Source organism: Prinia subflava, chromosome 23 (genome assembly GCF_021018805.1).
Source record: "Prinia subflava isolate CZ2003 ecotype Zambia chromosome 23, Cam_Psub_1.2, whole genome shotgun sequence".
Classification (NCBI taxonomy): Eukaryota; Metazoa; Chordata; class Aves; order Passeriformes; family Cisticolidae; genus Prinia; species Prinia subflava.
Window position 1 is genome coordinate 4,106,716 of NC_086269.1, and position 18,070 is coordinate 4,124,785.

At 54.4% G+C, this 18,070-nt stretch overlaps 1 protein-coding gene across 2 annotated transcripts; it reads right to left on the reverse strand.

The window, feature by feature from the left end:
* Positions 1–614: 614 nt before the first annotated feature.
* Positions 615–16,763, reverse strand: TBC1D22B (TBC1 domain family member 22B). Of its 2 annotated transcripts, XM_063418158.1 has the most exons (14): positions 16,538–16,762; positions 13,873–13,935; positions 12,753–12,809; positions 11,501–11,817; positions 10,522–10,701; positions 9,988–10,058; positions 9,121–9,249; positions 8,660–8,725; positions 7,669–7,783; positions 3,199–3,305; positions 2,793–2,868; positions 2,383–2,510; positions 2,079–2,174; positions 615–1,655 (listed from the first exon to the last, which is right to left on the reverse strand). In XM_063418158.1, the coding sequence occupies exons 4-14, from the start codon at positions 11,778–11,780 to the stop codon at positions 1,527–1,529; spliced, it is 1,377 nt and encodes a 458-aa protein (XP_063274228.1). In that variant the 5' UTR covers positions 11,781–11,817; positions 12,753–12,809; positions 13,873–13,935; positions 16,538–16,762; the 3' UTR covers positions 615–1,526. The 2 variants fall into 2 exon arrangements, with proteins under 2 accessions (XP_063274228.1, XP_063274227.1); XM_063418157.1 differs by lacking the exon at positions 13,873–13,935 and having other exon boundaries at positions 16,538–16,763.
* Positions 16,764–18,070: the final 1,307 nt, after the last annotated feature.

Below are 18,070 nucleotides of genomic sequence, written 5' to 3' on the forward strand. Positions count from 1 at the left end.
TACTGTTTGGAGTTTTATTGGCAACAAGGTTCTGCCTGTGACATGCTTGGCCCCAGCCTCAGTGCCTGCTGCTTTCTCCCCACTGGGAACACAAAGGGAACAGGGAGGGACTGGGAGCCTCCACCCCTGCCAGGAGAGCCCCGGTGGCCCAGCAGACCCCTCCCAAAGCCAGCCCGTGGCACACCCCAGAGGGAACGACCCTGAAAACATCCCCAGCTGCTGGAGCTGACAGCACCCACAGCCAGGGCCTGCCACCCCTGCATGCAGCACTGCTCCTCCTGCATGCAGCGCTGCTCCTCCTGCATGCAGCACAGCCCCAGCACAGCCCTGCCCTGCAGGGCCCGGAGGCACTGCCAGCACTGCAGACCCTGTGTCCCCACGGGGCTCCCCCTTGCTCCTGCTGGGAGCTCCCCTCTCCTCCCCTGCCCAACCCTGAGATGTTTCTCTCACACCTCGGGCACAGCCAGCACTGCAGGAACACCTCGGGGCAGCTCTGGAACATCCCCCCCACCTCCAGAGGGGTTCAAAACCCTACAACACCACAGCCAGGCATCCTTCTCAGCGTGGAGAGGATGGGGAGAACAAGGGGTTCATGTTATAAATATAAAATCTGCTACAAAGAGAAGACATATATTGTACATCTTTGACCCATATACACAAGAACACAATATACACAGAACGCCTCGGAGGAGCGGGGACATTGTCAGGAGGTTTTGGAGAGATGCTGCTCCCCTGCCAGCACCCCCTCCATGCCTCCCCACGCCCTGGCTGGGGCTGTACTCACAGGACATCAGTCACCAAGAGTTCCAGCAGGCTGGCACGCGTCCCTCCAGCTGTGTGTGGATGCAGTGGTGGTGGCCCCCGCCGTGCCTGCCCTGCTGCCCTGGGGGAGAGGTAGGCCAAGAGGATGGAGAGGAGGAGGGAGGGCAGGCACCAGGGACTCTCTGTGAACCCACAAAGTGCTTGGGGGATCTCTGGACCCTCGGAGCGAAGGTAGGCCCTGAGAGAAACTCCTTGCCCTGCCAGCCTCGTGGGAAGGATTCTGCGGCCAGGCAGGTCTCTGATAAGGCATTTTCATCTGGGACTTGGCGCAAACAGTGTCAGAGGAGAGGAGGGAGCAGATGGGGCAGCACACGTGGAGCAGGGCAACGGGAGGCAGCGAAGCCACAGTGGTCCCAGCCAGACAAGCCCAGGACAGCGAGTGGAGAGGGCAGGAGGGCTTCGTCTCCGGCTCAGTTTATCTGTAAAGCTTCCCCCATGTTCTCCCTCAGCCCCTTGAAGCCTTCCTGGCGTGAGCCACCAGCACGGAGTGAAATACTGAGAGTCGTCAAAATGGCACATCCAGGCGCACGGAGTGGCAGACAGGCACACGTTCAGAGTTAAGACAAGAGTTCAGGTGAGCTTTGTACAGCAAGGAGCAGCTCCTGGCTGGAGTGTCTGAGGACTTGGGATGACAAAAATGCCACAGTGATCAGATCGGGCCAGGGCGAGGGGCGGGCACGGCAGAGAGGAGCCAGTCCGGGCCCCTATCGGCGGTAATGGTTCGGGGCATCTGCAAACATGTACTTGAGTCTGTAGGCTTCAGCCAGCAGCAGCCCAATCTCTTCATTACCCCAGTGTATCGTGGGCAGGTTTTGTAGCAACATCAAAAGGCCCTGGAAGAGGGGAAGGTGCTTAGTTTGGAGAGGCTGAAGGCAGAGCACAGATCCAGAGCAGGCTGGGGGCCGGCCTGAGCAGTGGCAGCAGAGCTCAGTGAGTTTTGCTCACCACACTCTGAAAGGCTCAGAGATGTGCTTGGGTCAAGTTGAACCAGTGAAGCAGCCCAAGCCCCTTGGAATAAAGGATGCTGTTACAGCTGGACACAGGAGGGCAAACACTGATCAGAGCTGGAATGGGATGTTTGAACCCTCCAACAGCTCAGTTCTCTGTCCTTATCACCAAGGCAAAGCTCCTGAGACCAGATCATCCTGGAGCCAGCTGTGACAGCTGTCCACGTCCACACTGGGCTCCCAACCAGAGCAATTCCCTCCCTTCCACTTCCCTTCCCCAGGGAATCACCCCCAACCTCAGGGTCTTACTTGGAAATCTTCCTCATCCAGAATCTCCTTCCGCCACTTGATCAGGAAGGCAGCACACACGTACAGGTGGAAATGGGAGAATCCTTCTGGCTCTGACTGTGGACAGCAAAACTTTGGGTGAACTCCTGCAGCTCAGCTGGAGAACGACCCCCCAGACACAGAAGCCCTACCGGGCCACCCAGCTGGCTGTAAAAACACTGCTTTGTTTCCCTCAGCACCCCAGCTGGTGCCAGGAGACCCCTGTCCCCGTGGGGACAGGGACACAAGTGACAGTGACAAGCCAAGCAGGGAGGTCAGTGCATACCTGGTAGGTGTCCCAGAGGCGGATGGTGCAGCGGAGGGGCAGCTCCCTCATCAGCAGGTTGTTCATCCAGCGAAAGGCAAACTGCAGGTACTCGACCTCGTACTTCCTAAAGTGATTATGTACCTGCTCTGAAACAGCACATTTCACTTACACACCTGGGGCTCACAGTGCCCCAGCTCCTGCACGCTGCTCACAGCACAGTGGCTTTCACACACTTCCAGCCTGAGACTTTTTTTCTCCCAAATTCCTCCTCTCCTCACCCTGTGCTGTCACCAGGAGGTTTCTGGCTGACCCTGCCCTGCTCTGGTTCCTTGAGTGTTGTAAGAGGAGTCTCCCCCTGCCCTGAGAGTTGTCCCAGAGGAGGCCTCCCTGTGCTGTGACAAGCCTGGCCAGGCTCCTGTGTCACCTACCATCGATCCGGCTGACCAGCTCCTCCAGGGCCTTCACCTTCTTCTGGATCCCCGGCTGTGCAAAGGTGTAATTGTCCTGTGGGGAGAGGCCCTGGGTCAGGCAGCAGCTTTAGAAACAGCTGGAAATGATCAAACCCAGCTCAGCAGTTGGGATGAGATTATCATGAGCCAAGGAGATCCTGAGCACCAGGATCCTCTGCCTGCTGTGAGCTCCCTGGTCAGGAGGGGCCACCTGGGCAGCCACAGCACCCATCTCCCCAGGACTTCACCAACAGATTCAACCCAGTAAAGCAGCAAAACCTCCCCAGTGCTGGAGCATGCAGAATATTCACCAGACAGGGAGAGGAGATAACCACACTGGCACCCCAGCGAGGGCAGAGGAGTTCCCGTGGCCCCAGAGGCTCACCTGGATCCCATCCAGCAGCTTGCTCATGCACCAAAAGCTGTCGGCTTCAATGCTCCGTAAAACATCCTGGGACAGGTTTGTCACATCAAAGTTCTCCACATCCTCCTCTGCAAAACAGAGAGGGAAGAGCTTCAGGGAGATGGGGGACACCAGGGACATGGGACAATCCCAGGGGCTGTATCAGGCCAAAGCTTGCAGGAGGTGTGTTAGGGGTGTGCCTGTGTTAGGGGTGTGCCTGGCACAGTCACAGCACCCGTGCACTCACCTGTTTCTCCAACTGAGCTGAAAAACCCCAGAAGACTTGCTGGGCATGCCCTGAACCCATCTCAGCTCCCCAGGGAACCATGAGAGGAATCCCACAGCACTTTTGTCATCCTTCTGGGACAAGGGCTGTGCAGGGACAAAGACCTGGCACCGTGGGACCCCCTCAGCCAAAGCACACCTGCCCTGGGGGACAGCAGGTCTCTGCCAGCTGGGAGCACCACAGGGAGAACTGGGAGAGGGGAAACCTTCACTGCAGCCAGAGAGCAGGGAAGGAAACACTGCCCATGGCCTGGGGCAGCACAAGGGAGCTGCCAGTTCCTGCTCCCAGCTGGATTCATCAGCATCATCCCAGGAACAAAGCACAACAGAGGCTGCCAGCTTAGAGGACTCATGAGGAAGAACTGCCAAAGCTTCAGGAACCTCTCTGGAGAGCAGGACCCTCAGGCATAGCTGCAAGGACCCAAAAGCATGCAAAGATCTTCCTGGGCAGCAAAAAAGGCACTGAGTTAAATCCAGCACAGGGACAGCTGGGCCATGTGGCAGACAGGGCTCAGCTTTGTGAGGTTTCTGCCTCTCTTGGAGCCCAGCTGGCCCATGCACAGAAGAGCCTCGGTGTGGGGGAAGCAGAGATTTGTGCAAGTTTGTTTTTCCAACCCAGTGGGAGTCTGACAGCACAAGGGTCAGTGGCAGCTCTGTCCCCACAGGGTTCTGACAGAATAGAAAAAGCTCCTTACTTTTAGATGAGCTTGTGAACCCCCAGAGTGTGTAGGGGAGAGATGCCTGAGGATGGAATGATGGTGCTGGCTGAGCTTGGAGCAATCACCTTAACCTGGTGTCTGGAGGGGGAACAGGCATGGGAAGGCAGTGGGACTGAGGTGGGGACACAGGAGACACAGGTCTGGCCCTCCTGCCTTGACTGACCCAGCAGTTCCCTCGCTTTTCTCCTTGGGAAGAGAGCACCCACCACGCTGCTGTCCTGCCTCAAATCAGATCAAGTAACAGGGCTGAGCTGGCCCATTTCCAGTTTCAGAGGCTCAGAAACCCTGGCAAGCATCTTTGATGTTCCTTGGAAAAAAGCAAGAGAAGGAGAAGATGGGGCTTGGGGCTGGAGCCAGGCCACCCTCTTGGCTCAGACACACTGCAGGCACTGCCACAGGCTGGGGAAAAGCAACACCAACAGATCCTGCCTGAAGGAGGAAGGGCAGGACAGAGCCTGCGACTCCAACACTGCTCCCACCTCTGCTTCTCCTCTGGGGCAGAGCTCAGCTTCAGAGCAAACTGCCACCAGGAGCTTTAGGGACAAACAAGAGCTTAACCCACTAATCTCACAATCCTGTACTGCAGAAAGAGCAGCAAAGCTGTTTTCCAGCTGCACATCATCATCACTATCCAAAACTCCCCTTCTTCAGGACCTGGAGAGGCCCACACCCTTCCTGCACCTTCCGTGGTGATGATGGAAAGGCACCAAAGGCACCGCAGTGTGGCCAAACTGCTCTCACCCTGCCCCGAGGCAGCTGTGTTTAATGCCTCTGCACACAAGGGTTGGGGTTTGTTGGGTAACTGCTGACTGTTTCATTGTTTGTGTCAACTTCAAACAAAGGAAGCTGCCAAACTGTTCCCTGGAACTGACTGCTAAACTACAAACCATTCCCTGCCCAAACCATCCTCCTTTTCCCCATTCCCATTTTCCAGCCCTTGGAGGGGATGCCAGATAAATCCACTGAGGGATGTTTCAGGCTTTGGGCTGGTAATAAAGAGTGGAGACATTATCAACCAGACATATCAATCAGCTGGTGAGCTCCAAAGAGAGATTTTAACTGACCTGTAGAAAGGATGGTTTGTTGTCTGCAAAGGCAATACCTGCCCAAAGCACGGGATGATGGATCAGCAATCTGGCAGTGGGGACCAGCCTGAGACTGCTCCATGAGAAGCCCCTGGACTGAGCAGTAGAAGACCAGGGTGTCATCCTGGCCTTGTGTTTCACAGCTAAGCAACATCACCAGCTTGTGATCTCCCATCTCTGGCTGCCAGCTCTGTCACCCCTGGAGCTGCAGTGGCCCTGCTGCAGGGACAGCCCCTCAGAAGCTCTGATGCAAACATCCCAGGGGACGTGGTGGGCAGCCAGGCAGAGGAGCCAGCTGGCAGCACACTGGTTCCTTCAGGGATCCTGTGGTCAACACCTGCTCTGAAAGGATTTGAGGATGGAGCCAGGGCTGGTGCAGAGCAGGCTTTCCAGCAAATATCAGGGAAAACGTCCCAGGGCAGTTGTACAGTCCCCTGTGAGCATGGGAACACCCACAGGTGACACACAGGTGTGTGAGCCCTCAGTGGCTCCGTGGGCAGGGAGCCTGAGCCTTCCAGGCTGTTCCCTTTCCCAAGGAAGATACAGCTAGAAAAATACAAGGAGAATTTCCTTTGACCAACAGACTTCCCACAGACAGTGAGCTGTCCCTTGGGGTGTGCTGCACAGGGATTACCAAACTGTGCAAGGCCTCTCCTGCTGCAAGGGCTTGGGTGCAGCACAGCCTGAGCTGATCCAGGCTCCAGGGATGCTGAGAACCAGCACGGAGAGCCCTCAGCCCTGCCCAGCTCCTCAGGGGTTTGTCAGCTCTGAGAGGAGGCTCCAAACCAGTGGCTTAAATCCTGTTGCAGAGGGGTTATGAGGGACTGACCACTGCCAGCTCTTCCCCATGGAAATTAAAGGCAATTATTGATTTGTCTTTTAACTCTGCTACCCAGACCAGGACCAGGTAACCACCATGGCATTGTCACCTAATGGCTTTCAATCCCAGGCCCTGGAGACAGAAGGGGTGTTGTTGCTTGGCCAAATTCAGCACAAGTGCTCTCCTGAAGAGGAGTTTTCTCTGCAACCCAAGTTTCAGAGAGCTCAAAACAGCAAAGTCACATCCAAAGTGGAAGCTACAATCAGGGTGAAAACAGCCCTGGGAGATGGTGAGGAGCACAAACCCAGCACAGACTGAGAGGGCCAATGCAGCATGAACTCTGCAGCCACAAGCAGGGAGAGCTAATCCCTGGCACCCAGCAGGGCACAGGCCTGCAGGAAGTCACAGCAGCTCTGATGATTCACACCAGCTCCCTTCGTGCCCAGGTCACTCACTGTGCACAGCTCTGCTCCTAACCCAATAAATCAGTCCTGAGCAAGTGGCCCTTGCCAGCCCTGAATGCCAAGGATGCTGCTCAGGCCACAGGGGAAGCCCCTCAGAGGGAACCTGCTCAGATCTGCTCTTCCACAGAAGGGAATTCACTCCAGCTGCCATCAGAGCCACACTTGGTGCCTTCTCCTTCAGGCTGTGAGGATCAGCAGCACTTCCCAGGATCAGCCCTGAGCACAGTGGCTGTCTCAGTGGCAAGCAAGTGGCTCAGCCCTTCACAAGGCCCTCAGCAGAGGCAGATTAATATTAGTTTACAAAGCCTTGGCTTGATAGTGCAAGGCTTTCACTCCAGCTTTTGGATCAGACCTTAAAAATATTCAACAGGATTTCTCTTACTAATACAGTCTTATAAATTCCTTTTCCCTTCTATTTGCAGGGAACACTAAGAGCCTTTAAACATAGGGATTATGACATCCCAGCATTAATGTCAACTCCAAAACACAGCTAGAGCCAGAGAAAGAATTTAAACACCATGGGTGGAAAGGACTTGGTCTCCAGCTAAAAGGAAGTGGCTGACAAGAAATCCAGAAGCAGCAGGGAGAAGTCGGTTTGCTTTCTGAAACTCTCAGTTTGAGAAACCCACCTGTACCAGCAGCAAGGGAGGGAATCTGTATTTAAACAGTTTATTTTACATTCTCAGCAGGGTCTATTTAAACTTCACTCATTCTTTCTAGAGCAGGAACTGTCTGCCAAGTCCAAGCTTTGAGAGCAAGACCCTCCTCCAACTCCACATATCAGGGCTTTGCCTGAGCTCCAGCAGTGCCTGGAAGATCCCACTGCCCTCCAAGCTGTGAGGTTGTTTAAGTGCTTTGAAATGCAACCCCACCCTGAGCACTTCACCTTCTGTGGGGCTCAGCAAGGTTTGAAACTGAGGTCAGCTCATCCAGAGAGCAGAGGTACAGCAAGAGGTCAAAACACAACTCCAGCCTGGCCTGGGCACTCTGAAGGAAGAGCACATCATCCCCTTCTAAATGCCCTTTCCTCAGGCCAGCATTTCACACTGCAAAGCCCTCGGTCAGCCAGTGTCACTTACCAACGTGCTCAGAGAGGAACACAACAAAGAACGGGGTGACCAGGTCATTGATGCCCTGCACATAGCCGCTGGCTGGGTGGCGGATGGCCCAGATAAACAGGATTCTCTCAAAAATCTAGGGAAGAACCAGGGAAAGCAGGAACCTGCATTAGCCATGCACAGAGGGAAGGCAGAAAAGCATAACTGCTAAGCTCAGGGAGTGCAGACCATGCACTGACAGGCTTTTCTGTGGCAGTAAGGGAATGTTAGAAGCGTAAAAGTCCTAGGAGAGACTCCTGTGCCAGCCCACTCTTCAGACAGGACAGTCCAGGCTCCTCATCAAAACCTCTGCCTGAAGAAATGCAGCCACAACTCTTCAAGACCCAGACAGTTTAATATCCACAGGACAGGGCTGCCTCTTGGCAGAGCAGCCTCCTTGGCTGAGCATCAGGTGGGAAGATGAGGTATCAGCACAGTACTTCAGAAAAGCACCACAGACCAGGACACTTCCCAACAGGGCAGCCTCCATCATAACAACCAACATTCCCAGAGTGCCCCAGCCCCCTGGACACCGTGCTGTGACACACCACACACACACACTGAGCTCGTGTCCAGAGAGGACAGGTGCCCACACCTCCTGGCCACCTCTCAAACCCATCCCTGACTGGGTTGCTCCCATAAAAGAGGTTTTGAAGCAAAACAGAACTATTCTGTATTCTGGTTCAACTATCCTGTTCACCTTCAATTTGTCTCACAACAAAAGCTTCAGGTTTTTTACCAGCTCTTGGCTACATCTTGCCAAAGAAGAGATCATCTTATAACTCCCAAGCTCCAAGTTCGATGTCTTTCAGAAACGTGGGACAAGACCAGACAGTTCCAGGAGGTATTTGCATCAGGAGCTGTGAGGCAGGGAAGTTTCCCCACAGAGTTAACCCCCTAGGGGCAGTGCTGGCCTTGCTCCACACACACATCCCATGGCAAACGCAGGGCAGGAGCTTCACCCCCCCCTTACCTCCTGCACGAGTGGCTGCTGGAAGAGGGGAATGAGGGGGTTGGTCCTTGGAATGTCAATGTGGATCTGCAAAAGAAGGTGGGTTACACACACCAGCTGTGCTTTCCAGGGGCACAGTAACTTGTCACAGGCTAACAGAGGGGAATCCACCACCAGTGTTCCCCCAGACAAGCACAGTGAGGGCTACAGAAGATAGCTGTTCTGAGAGAATCAGCTGCAGTTATCTGCAATCTGCTCTGCTCATATGCAGGCAGGTAGTTCAGAGCTGAAATTCAGTCATAGATCAATTTAGGAAAAGCTTAAACTAGCAAGGGGAGAACCACGGTGCCTTTTCCCCAAAGAGAAAACTCCTAGCTCCGACTAGAGCAGGTCCTGGCATAACCCCACCCATGGGGACAAGCAGCAGCAAGACAGAGCAGAGGGCTACACCCGAAGCAGAGAGGCAGGAGGAGGGTTCCTACCTGTCTGTAGGTGTCCTGGTGGTGCTCCTCGTTGCGGGAGTCGTAGTACTGCTGGATGAAGCCGAAGTACTCCTCCCTTTTGCGCTGCAGGGTCAGCTTCCTGCGCTCCGAGTTGGCGGGGAGATAGCCCTGCGTTGGGAAAACTCGGCTCAGGGCAGAGCCCCCTTCCTCTCCAGCCCCTGAAATCCTGCCAGCTGTGCACCCACAAGCATCAGGCACACAACTCACGTGTTGCATTCCCCTGGGGAATGGTTTCTCCTCCCTCAGAGACCCCTGGAGCCTGTAATCATGTACTTTAACCCTTCCTCCCCTTTCTGACCCTATTGGCTGTGTCCAATTATCCCTCCCTGGAAGAAGTCTAGATAAGGCCCTGTTCTTCCTCACTCATCCTCTTTCCCCTCTGGTAAGCACCTGGAATAAACATCTTGAACTGCAGCTGGGGGGTCAGAGCCTCTTTTGGATCCTTTGTCCTGTCCATGAAATATTCCTCCAAAGCCCTCTAAGGTCTGAGCTAGCATTGGAACATTGGTGGGGGCTACAGGGGGATTTATTTCACTCAGGAGCTAGGGAAACAGCTTTCATGGAATTTGGCTTTCCCAGCTCCTGATCTTGGAGCAATCCATCAGATTCAGTTCCCCAAAAGAGAGTGAACCACCCAGTCCCCACACCAGTCTGGGCTTTGAGCTCAAAGAGGATGCAGCAATGGCACTCCCTGATCCAAAACCCTACAGCTCACCTGGAAGTTGGGCACTGGGAACACACAGCCAAGCTGGCTGTGGGACACAGGGAGTGTAGGAGCACACGTCCCTGAGGTGGCACAGTCCTCCCAGACTGGGTGTCACAGCTCCCAGTACTCCCAGTACTTACTGACAGCAGTCTCCACGTCACAGGCCGCACCTCTCTGGGCACACCAGGCCAGCTGCATTTTCTCAGCTCATCTGCAAACGGACAGTGGTGGCAATGGATTAGATCCTAGGCACGTCCAGGCACCACTACACCTAGAAGGAGAGGAAAGCCCAGTCTGCTCCTGCAGGCTCTGGAGACAATGAGCCTCCAGGAAGGCTCCCACACTAGCAATGACTGGGGGTGTGGGGCTGCTGCAAGGAGAGCAGAGATGACTTCAGCCCAGCTCGGGCACAGAACTGGGAGCTGCAGGGTCACCAGTGTGCCAGGACCTCAATTGCCATGCAGAGCCCAACAGCCCCCAGTGATCCCAACATTATGTGCAAGATGGAGAATGCTTAGGGACAGACAGGGAGGGGTTGGAGGACATCACCACCTGCCAACAGAGCGATTCCTGCAAACACCCATCTGCTACAACTGCAGGCAGTGATTTTTTCCACCCCAAGGCTGGCCTGATGCAGGCAGCAGGCCCCCCCTGCCCTCCCCTGCCCCACTCACCCAGGTCGGTGTTGTGGCTGGACAGGAGCTGCCGGAACTTCTCCAGGCGCGTTTTCTCCCGCACGGTCATGGGGGGCGCCCCGGAGGCGTTTTGGTCAGAGATCCGAGCCACGAGGGGAATGACAGGCCGGAGGGGGAGGGACTGCTGCTTCTGCAGGGGGCTCCGCACGCAGGCCTCCTCTAGCAAGGAGCAGACGCTGCACTGAGCTGGGGAAGGAGGTCCTGCCTCTCCAGCCCCACCTCGCTCCCCCAGACACTGCACATTTCACCCTTCAGCTCCTCAGCACCGCTGAGCAGCATCACTGGCCCACTCCAATGGAGCATCTGTGGTGGCTCTTCTACCACCTCCCCTCATTTCTGCCTCCTTTTTCCCTCCTGCATCCAGACCCCTGCTTGCAAGTGGATCAGACTTCCCTCCACATGTGGGTAGGACACAGGAGACAAAGCAGAACTGCTGTTCAGATCTGCTCTGCTATCCAGATCCAAACACCAATCAAGCTAATTGCTAGTGCACAGAGAGGAGCTGATGGGCTGCCAGTGCCATCTCCTGAGGCACTCTCACTGCACAGGCAGAGTGAGCAGGGGCTGCTGCTGCCCAATTCCCTGCCCAAGCTGTGTCAACACGACCTCACGCAGACCTTTGCTAAGAGCAGCACACCAAACCACCATGGAAGCAGCAGAGCAAGTCCCAGCAAGAACTGAACAGATCTCAGAACTGACTTAGCCCCCAGATCATGGAATACTCTGGGACAGACAATGGCTGTATGCAGGATACTGAGCAGCTGAGGACACAAGCTTTAAAGCCAGGCCTCTGAAAATGGCTCCATGGAGTGCAGGATACTAAAAGGAAGAAAAATCCTCTGTTGTGCTTACAGGCTGTGTCACAGCCTCCTGCCCCTATGGGAGTAGCAATGAGCAGTTGAGTTCAGTGGCCAAGAGAGCTCTGGAGCAGGAGGCTGCTCCTGCAGGTGGCTCTTACCAGAGGTCCTGGAGAGCTGGGCCTCGCTGCTGGACTTGATGACCTTGCAGTTGGTGGGCAGGTCCCCGAGGGCAGGCTGGCACCGCTCAGGCTTCACCCGCAGCTTGCTGTGGTTCTCCAGAACCTGCGCTGCCGTGGCCTTGGCCACTTTAGAGTTCAGAGTTTGCAAAGAGGACGAGGAGGAGGAGGAGAAGTCCTCATCTTCATCATCCCCGATGTCCCAGGCATCGCTGGTGCTGCGGGCAAACTCGTGGAAGCTGGAGGCCTTCTTGCTTTTCATGGGCAGCCCACTGGCCTTGGAGCGGTCCTTGATGAAGCTGTGAGCCAGAGGAACAGCATCAGAGCTGTGCTGTCAGATGAGTTCATTTTCTTTCCTTTCCCCACACCCTCACTCCAATCAGCCAATCCCTTTCTCCAGTTTCCCTGTTCCTCCTAAGGAATATTGAGTCTCTCTGGGCTGCCCACTGCCAGGAGTGGCTGTCACAGGCTGCTGTGACAGCAGTCTCAGAGGCCACAGTGGCAGCACACAGCTGGAGAGGTGCCAGCCTTCCTGGCTTGGAAGGGTAAAGGAAGACAGGTACGATTCCTCCAGCTCTGCCTTCCCCCACCCTACACAAAACAGGCAGATTAACACCCCAAAAAAGGTTTTGCAACCTGGAGAGAGGCATATCAGCGGGCAGAGAGAGCAGGTCTCCTTCCACAGGCACCCCCAGAACAGCTGCAGTTGTTCTCAGCAGCCAGACCAGCCTGGTCTTTCCTCAGGCACAGAAGGAATTTACCCTTAAGCCACAGGAGCCAAAGTCCACCACCTGAAGCAGGGAACTTTTGCCACTACACAGCACAGGATGGGGGCAAGGAGGAGTTCAGACCAGGAATTCTGCCTTTTCCTGCTGGGAAGGCTGCTGCAGTTCTCCAGCCTTGTAGCTGCTGGGCAGCTTTACCTCCCTTTCTCTTAATTCCTCGAGCTCCAAAGAGGAGCAGAAGGATCAGACACTGCTAAAAAAATAAAATAAAAAAATAAAGTCTGTTTCCTTTGATGTGGGTGTTACTGTAAGGATTTCTGGCCATAAAGGGCACCAGCAGATAAGCTGTCCCTGCAAGCTTTCCTAGAGCTCAAGGCAGCACCACACCCCACTGCTGTCCTCCTTGCAATATCACAGTGCCAGGGGTGCTGGAGACCTCCACCTACTGCAGAACAGAGCCCCAAACCCGCCAGCCCTTGTGGCTGCACCTCCAGGAGACAAACACTTACTTTTTGGTGAGTCGGGAGTCCAGTGGAGGATGCTGTGCTCCATAGACAGGCTGAATGCTGCAGGAAGGGGAAAAGAATAAAGCCCAAGATGCTGTAAGAAGAGGTCCTACAAATAATCTCAGCCTAAACTGGGGTCACGCTTCTTGCCTGCTATCGGGAGCTGAATAAAAGACCAAAAGCAGCTTCAAAAACCTCCTAACTTACAAGCCTTAGATCCAAAAACGCCACATGCAGATGAAGATTTGTTCTTTGCAGTAGCAAAAAGAAGCCTTGTTTAAACTCTTAGGCATGGTCCAGCCTGAGCTGGGATTTGAGATCTGCTCTTTCCTGCTCACTCCATGAGGCCACGTGTCTCAGTCTATCTGCTCCATACACTGATGTTCCTTCTCTTTTCCAGTTTGGGGAAGTCACCCTGCAGGCCCTGTGGGACAGGGAAGGACTGCAGGCAGTGACACTGGGGCTCCTCCATAAATGTACTTTGGGGTTTGAAGCCCATGCTGGCTCTCAGGATCACAGCCAGTGGAGAAGGAATGCCTGGTACAGTTTGTGGTTTGACTCGGGTCCAAATCTCGGTTTAATCAACTACTTCCTACGTGGCCTGAAATGAGGCACCACGTCTCGGTCCCTGGTTCCTTGGGACTCACAGGACACAGAGCCTGAGGGCTCCAGGCCCTACCTGGGGAGCATCACCTCAGAGAGGAGCTATTAAAAACATGTCCATCACTGTTTTTACCGACTCTGCAGGTGAGACAGGGATCCTGAGCTATCACCTGCATCGGAGGAGCCATTCACAGCCACCCCACCCTGGAAAACAACCTCTGGAAAACAAGTCCTGCAATGCCATGGCACAGACAAAGGCCCTTTGAGAGCTGGCACACAAGGAACAAGCTTCTCTTGGGTCAATAGAGCTGGCCTGGTTTCTAGGAGCTGCAGATGGTGCCCAGCAGTAAAACCAGCCATGGAGGAGAGGGATGGCAGCCTGGTGCAGCTGGGAACAAGCTGAGGGTGCAGAAGCAACAGGTCCAGCTGGCAGGGGAGAGATGCAGAGAGCCAGGGCAGAGGCTGGAAACAACCACACAGAGAGATCCTGGTGGAGCAGCCCAGCTGGGGGTGGGCTCACCACTGCAGGGGCTGTCCCTCGTGGCTCTAAGTCCTCACTGAGTTTGTACATCGAGGATTAAGCCTAGGACAGAGAGTGATGACTAATGAGCACCTGGAAGTCAGGACAGCAATTAAGCAGAGGCACCATAGCAAAGAGATGATGAGGACTAAGAAGAACAAGCCCTCCAGAGCAGCATTGCTTCCCAGTGACTTGTGGCAGGTCCCTGCAGGACAGCAGCCGGCAGAGCCTCTCCCGTGCCCAGGACCAGACTCACACTGTCCCAGGATATCCAGCACAAGGCTCCTCCTCCCTGTCAGGGACCCACAGCTGCCAGTGGGAACTGCTTCGACTTCACCAGGCCAGTGAAGGATGTGTTAGAGGGAGGAGGGGATGTGGCAGCAGTGCTGGGGGAGGAGATCCTTTCCTGGGGTTCTGAATCAATGTTTGATACAATGGCAGAGGGTCCCACCTGCCACAGCTCTTTTTAAAGTCTTACAGCCCAGACACCCCTGAACAAAGAATCTCAAGCTCATCTAAGCTGTGTTCCCAGCCCGACTGGACAAGTCCCCTGTTCTGTCCCAGTTTAAACTCTTTGGGACAGCATTTCCTGTGTTCTGGATGTCCAGTGGAGGGTGCAAGGGGTGACTCATGGTGTGAGGTACATGGCTGTGCTCCCTGGGTGACACCTCACAGGACCATCTCAGGGTGTGGGTTATTGACACTGCAGCAGAGCACAGCCATGAAATGCCACTGCCCTTCTGGACACAAAACACATTTACTTCCAGCAGGCTGTTTCTCCCCTTTTAAAACAGCATTTAAATAACCCCAGTGGACCCTGGCTGCCCATCTTGCTAAAGAGCAGGGAATAAACAGCACATCACAGAGGACAACACAGCAGAGCACTCAGCCAACACATCCCTAGAAAATTACCAGGCAGAGAATTCCCAGAGCAAAACCCACAACACAGCACTGGAAAAACACAACAGCATCTACCAGTTCTAAATCTACACCTAAAATCCATCACAAATCTACAGGGACCAAAAGCTAATAAAGTTTATTAGCACATAAAAGCTAATCCAGCTAAGTGACCAAATGCACAAAGTGCCATGGAAAAGGAACCTAACACAGTATCCAAGTCTCTACAAAGCCTCCCTCTGCCAGATTGTCAGGGGAAAGAAAGAAGAGAGCCAAGAATCTGTACAGGAGGGTCTCTAAAAACTCAGATGAAAAAGATGAAATGTCCATGTCTAGTGACCACGGATGCAGCACATCCCACCTCCCCCCTCTAAGTCAGGCTGCTGAAGACCTGCTGGTGGCTGTCCCTGGAAACAAGCAGCACACAGGAGGTGACAAGGCTCCTGGATGCAGGATATGTGCCAAGCAGGCAGTCAGGAGAGAACGCTGCCAAAACCCTCCCGATGCAGAGTGTCACCGGCAGGACCGGTTCGCCTGGTTTGAGCTTTCCAAGGCAAAGCTCAGAAATCACCCAACAGAGGAGAGGTGGTGTCCTGGACCACCACTGAGAGCACGGCTGGGACCTTCGGAAAGGGACAGGAGCAGCCAGGGAATAACCCAGGGAAAGCACAGGATTCTCCTCCCACAGGAGCAGCACAGGAGAACAGAGAGCTCCTTGCTCTCCTTTGCTTACCACAGACATGGATTGTCCAGCCAACCTGAAGGAGTTGCACAGTGACAAGCAGATGAGTGAAAGCACATCAGAAAGAGATATTTAACTGGCCCAGCAGGATTTAAAGCCAAGTAAGCATTTCAGACTGCACCCATACCCCAGGAGGCGAAGGGCAGGGTTCAGATAAGGCAAATGAGAGCCCAAGTGAGGAGCACCAGGCAGGAAAAGCACTTGAGAGAGCCTCCACAGAGAGGTTGATGTCCTCTTTCCATGTCAGCCTTGCTCCCAAGGTGTTGTAGGGAGCCTCTCCTTCATCAGCACCAGCCTCTTCTTCCTAAATACCACATCAATCATATATTTCATTTATTCCTCCCATCCCTAAGTGAGTCAAGGTGCCTTGAGAGGAACGAGGACACCACAGCCAGAGGAACTGAGGCAGGGCTGGTACAAACAGAGCCCTGACAGTCCTCCTGAGCAGAGGGGAACAGGAGCGACATCCCACACAGGAGGGGCTGATGGGGGGTTCCACACCTTATCAGGGACACCCTTTGGGACAGAGCAGCTGCCACCCACGGCAGCACCTCTGAGGACATCGGGAAGGATGAGGTTTCTTCAGTATCTGTGGAAGGAAGGCGGTAAAGCCCCGGCTCTGAGACTGCCCCAGAGAGGCCTCCAAGGCACCCTGGTCCCTCCATCCTGCTGCCCATGAGGGGCACACAGGGGGTCCCCGCAGCCCCCACAGCCTGCCTTGTCCAACAGATGAGGGAGCAGCTCTGACCCTGCCCTTGTCCCTTACACATTAAGCCTTCCACCAGCAAAATTCCTATCCCACAGCCTGGGCGGCCCTGGCATCTCCCCTATTTCAGGGACGAACCCCGGGCCCCCCAGGCAGCTCCTCAGCCCCGCAGCCGGGACAGATCCTCCTGTAAGCCCCGAGCCGTACAGGGGTACCCTCAGCCCCAGAACCAGCCTGGGTGCCAGCTCCTTCCCCAGGGGCTCCAGCCGCCAGCCGGAGCGCGGGGGGCGCGGCCCTCGCACCCCTTCCCCGGCGCTCACCTGCCCGGCAGCTTGGCGCTCCGCTTCCAGAACTGCTTGCCGCTCTCGGCCGCCATGGCGGAGGGCGGGGCGGGCGCGGCGGGCCGGCCAGCCCGCGAGCGGGGAGCGGGGACCCCCGGCCGGCCGGCCCCCGGCGCGGCGCGGGGCGCGGAGAAGGCGCGGCCCCCGCAGCCGCCTCAGGGCCGCCCGCCCGCAGCCCGCGGCGCCGCCATCTTGGCTCCGGGCGGGCCCAGCGCCGCCATTGGCCGCTGCGCGCGAGGCGTCGCGGATCCACCAATCACAGGCGGGTACTGCCGTGACGTCACGGGGGGCGGGCGGGAGGTACCATGGGGGGCGCAGGGGGGGCGCGGGCGGCACCACCCGGCTCGTGGGGGCGGCGCAGGGACATCGCTGGAATTTGGGAATTTCTGCTTTTCCAGGGAATTCTCCGCGCGGTTCCAGCCCCGCCCTGCGCCCCGCTCGCCTCTCGTGCGGCCTCTGAGCTCCGGTGAAGTGGCTGCTTCGGTCTGACTCGGGAGCTGCTTCTGTTCAGACTTTTAGAATTAAAAATATTCAATAAATTAAAAACTGCCTCCAGGCAGCGTGGCGTTTTCTGCACCAGACGCTTTTATTTGTCTTCTTTTTATTTCTAGTGCATAAAGCCCATAAATAGCGCTCCAGATTGGAGTAACACCTCTCATATTATTACTATTATTCTCCACGGCACTTACTCCCATATGGAGGACTGAAGAATAATTATTAATGAGTAATTATGCAAATATTCTATTGTATATGCAAATTAAGGGGGAAAAAAATTTCGCACTGCCACCCCATAACCAATACCAAACAGCTGCAGCACAAAGAACTGCAAAAAAAAAAAAAGGCAAAAATAAATGAAAAACGAAACCACACACATACAAAATGGAACGGCATAAAAAGAGTGAAAACCCAAACCACATTAAAAAAATTAAAAACCCAGCAACACATTAAAAAAATTAAAAAGCCATCAACGACTCCAGGACCATTGAGAATAAACTGTAAACAAAGAGTCCTGGCCTGGAACTGGCTCCTTCCACATTTTAGGTATCTATGGTTATAGATATATATTGGTCTATCAATCTTGCTAATATCTCTTTTCTATTCCTCTCTCTATTTATAGTTTTCATATCTGGTTTTTATTGTCTGTTTTCTATTCAGTTTGTTATTCATCTTTCTGGTACCCACTTCCTATCCTTCCTTTTATTCATGTTTCTGGTTTTTATGATATTTTAATGACATTTTATGACACTTTTTAATATCTTCCAATTCACCTTGCTATCGATCTTTCAAGTGTCTACTTTCTACTCACCTTGATATTTATCTTTCTAGTCTAACTCGTTAGGGTTGAGGTTTGAGTTAGGATTGGAACTAGGGTTAAGGTTAGGGTGGGGTTTAAGGGTTAGGGGTTTAAGGGTTAGGATTTAGGGTTTAGGCTTAGGTTTGTGGTTTGGGTTAGATGTTAGGGTTAGGACTTAGTTTATTATGTTTTAATAGGTTTTTAAATGGTTTTTAATG

Coding starts and splice junctions, on each gene's coding strand:
- TBC1D22B (XM_063418157.1), bottom strand. CDS start 16,593: ATGGCGGCCGAGAGCGGCAAGCAGTTCTGGAAGCGGAGCGCCAAGCTG. Junction 12,810..16,537: donor AGCGCCAAGCTGCCGGGCAG/GTGAGCGCCGGG, acceptor CCCTTCCTGCAG/CATTCAGCCTGTCTATGGAG. Junction 10,702..11,500: donor CCAGCTCTCCAGGACCTCTG/GTAAGAGCCACC, acceptor GCTCCTTGCTAG/AGGAGGCCTGCGTGCGGAGC.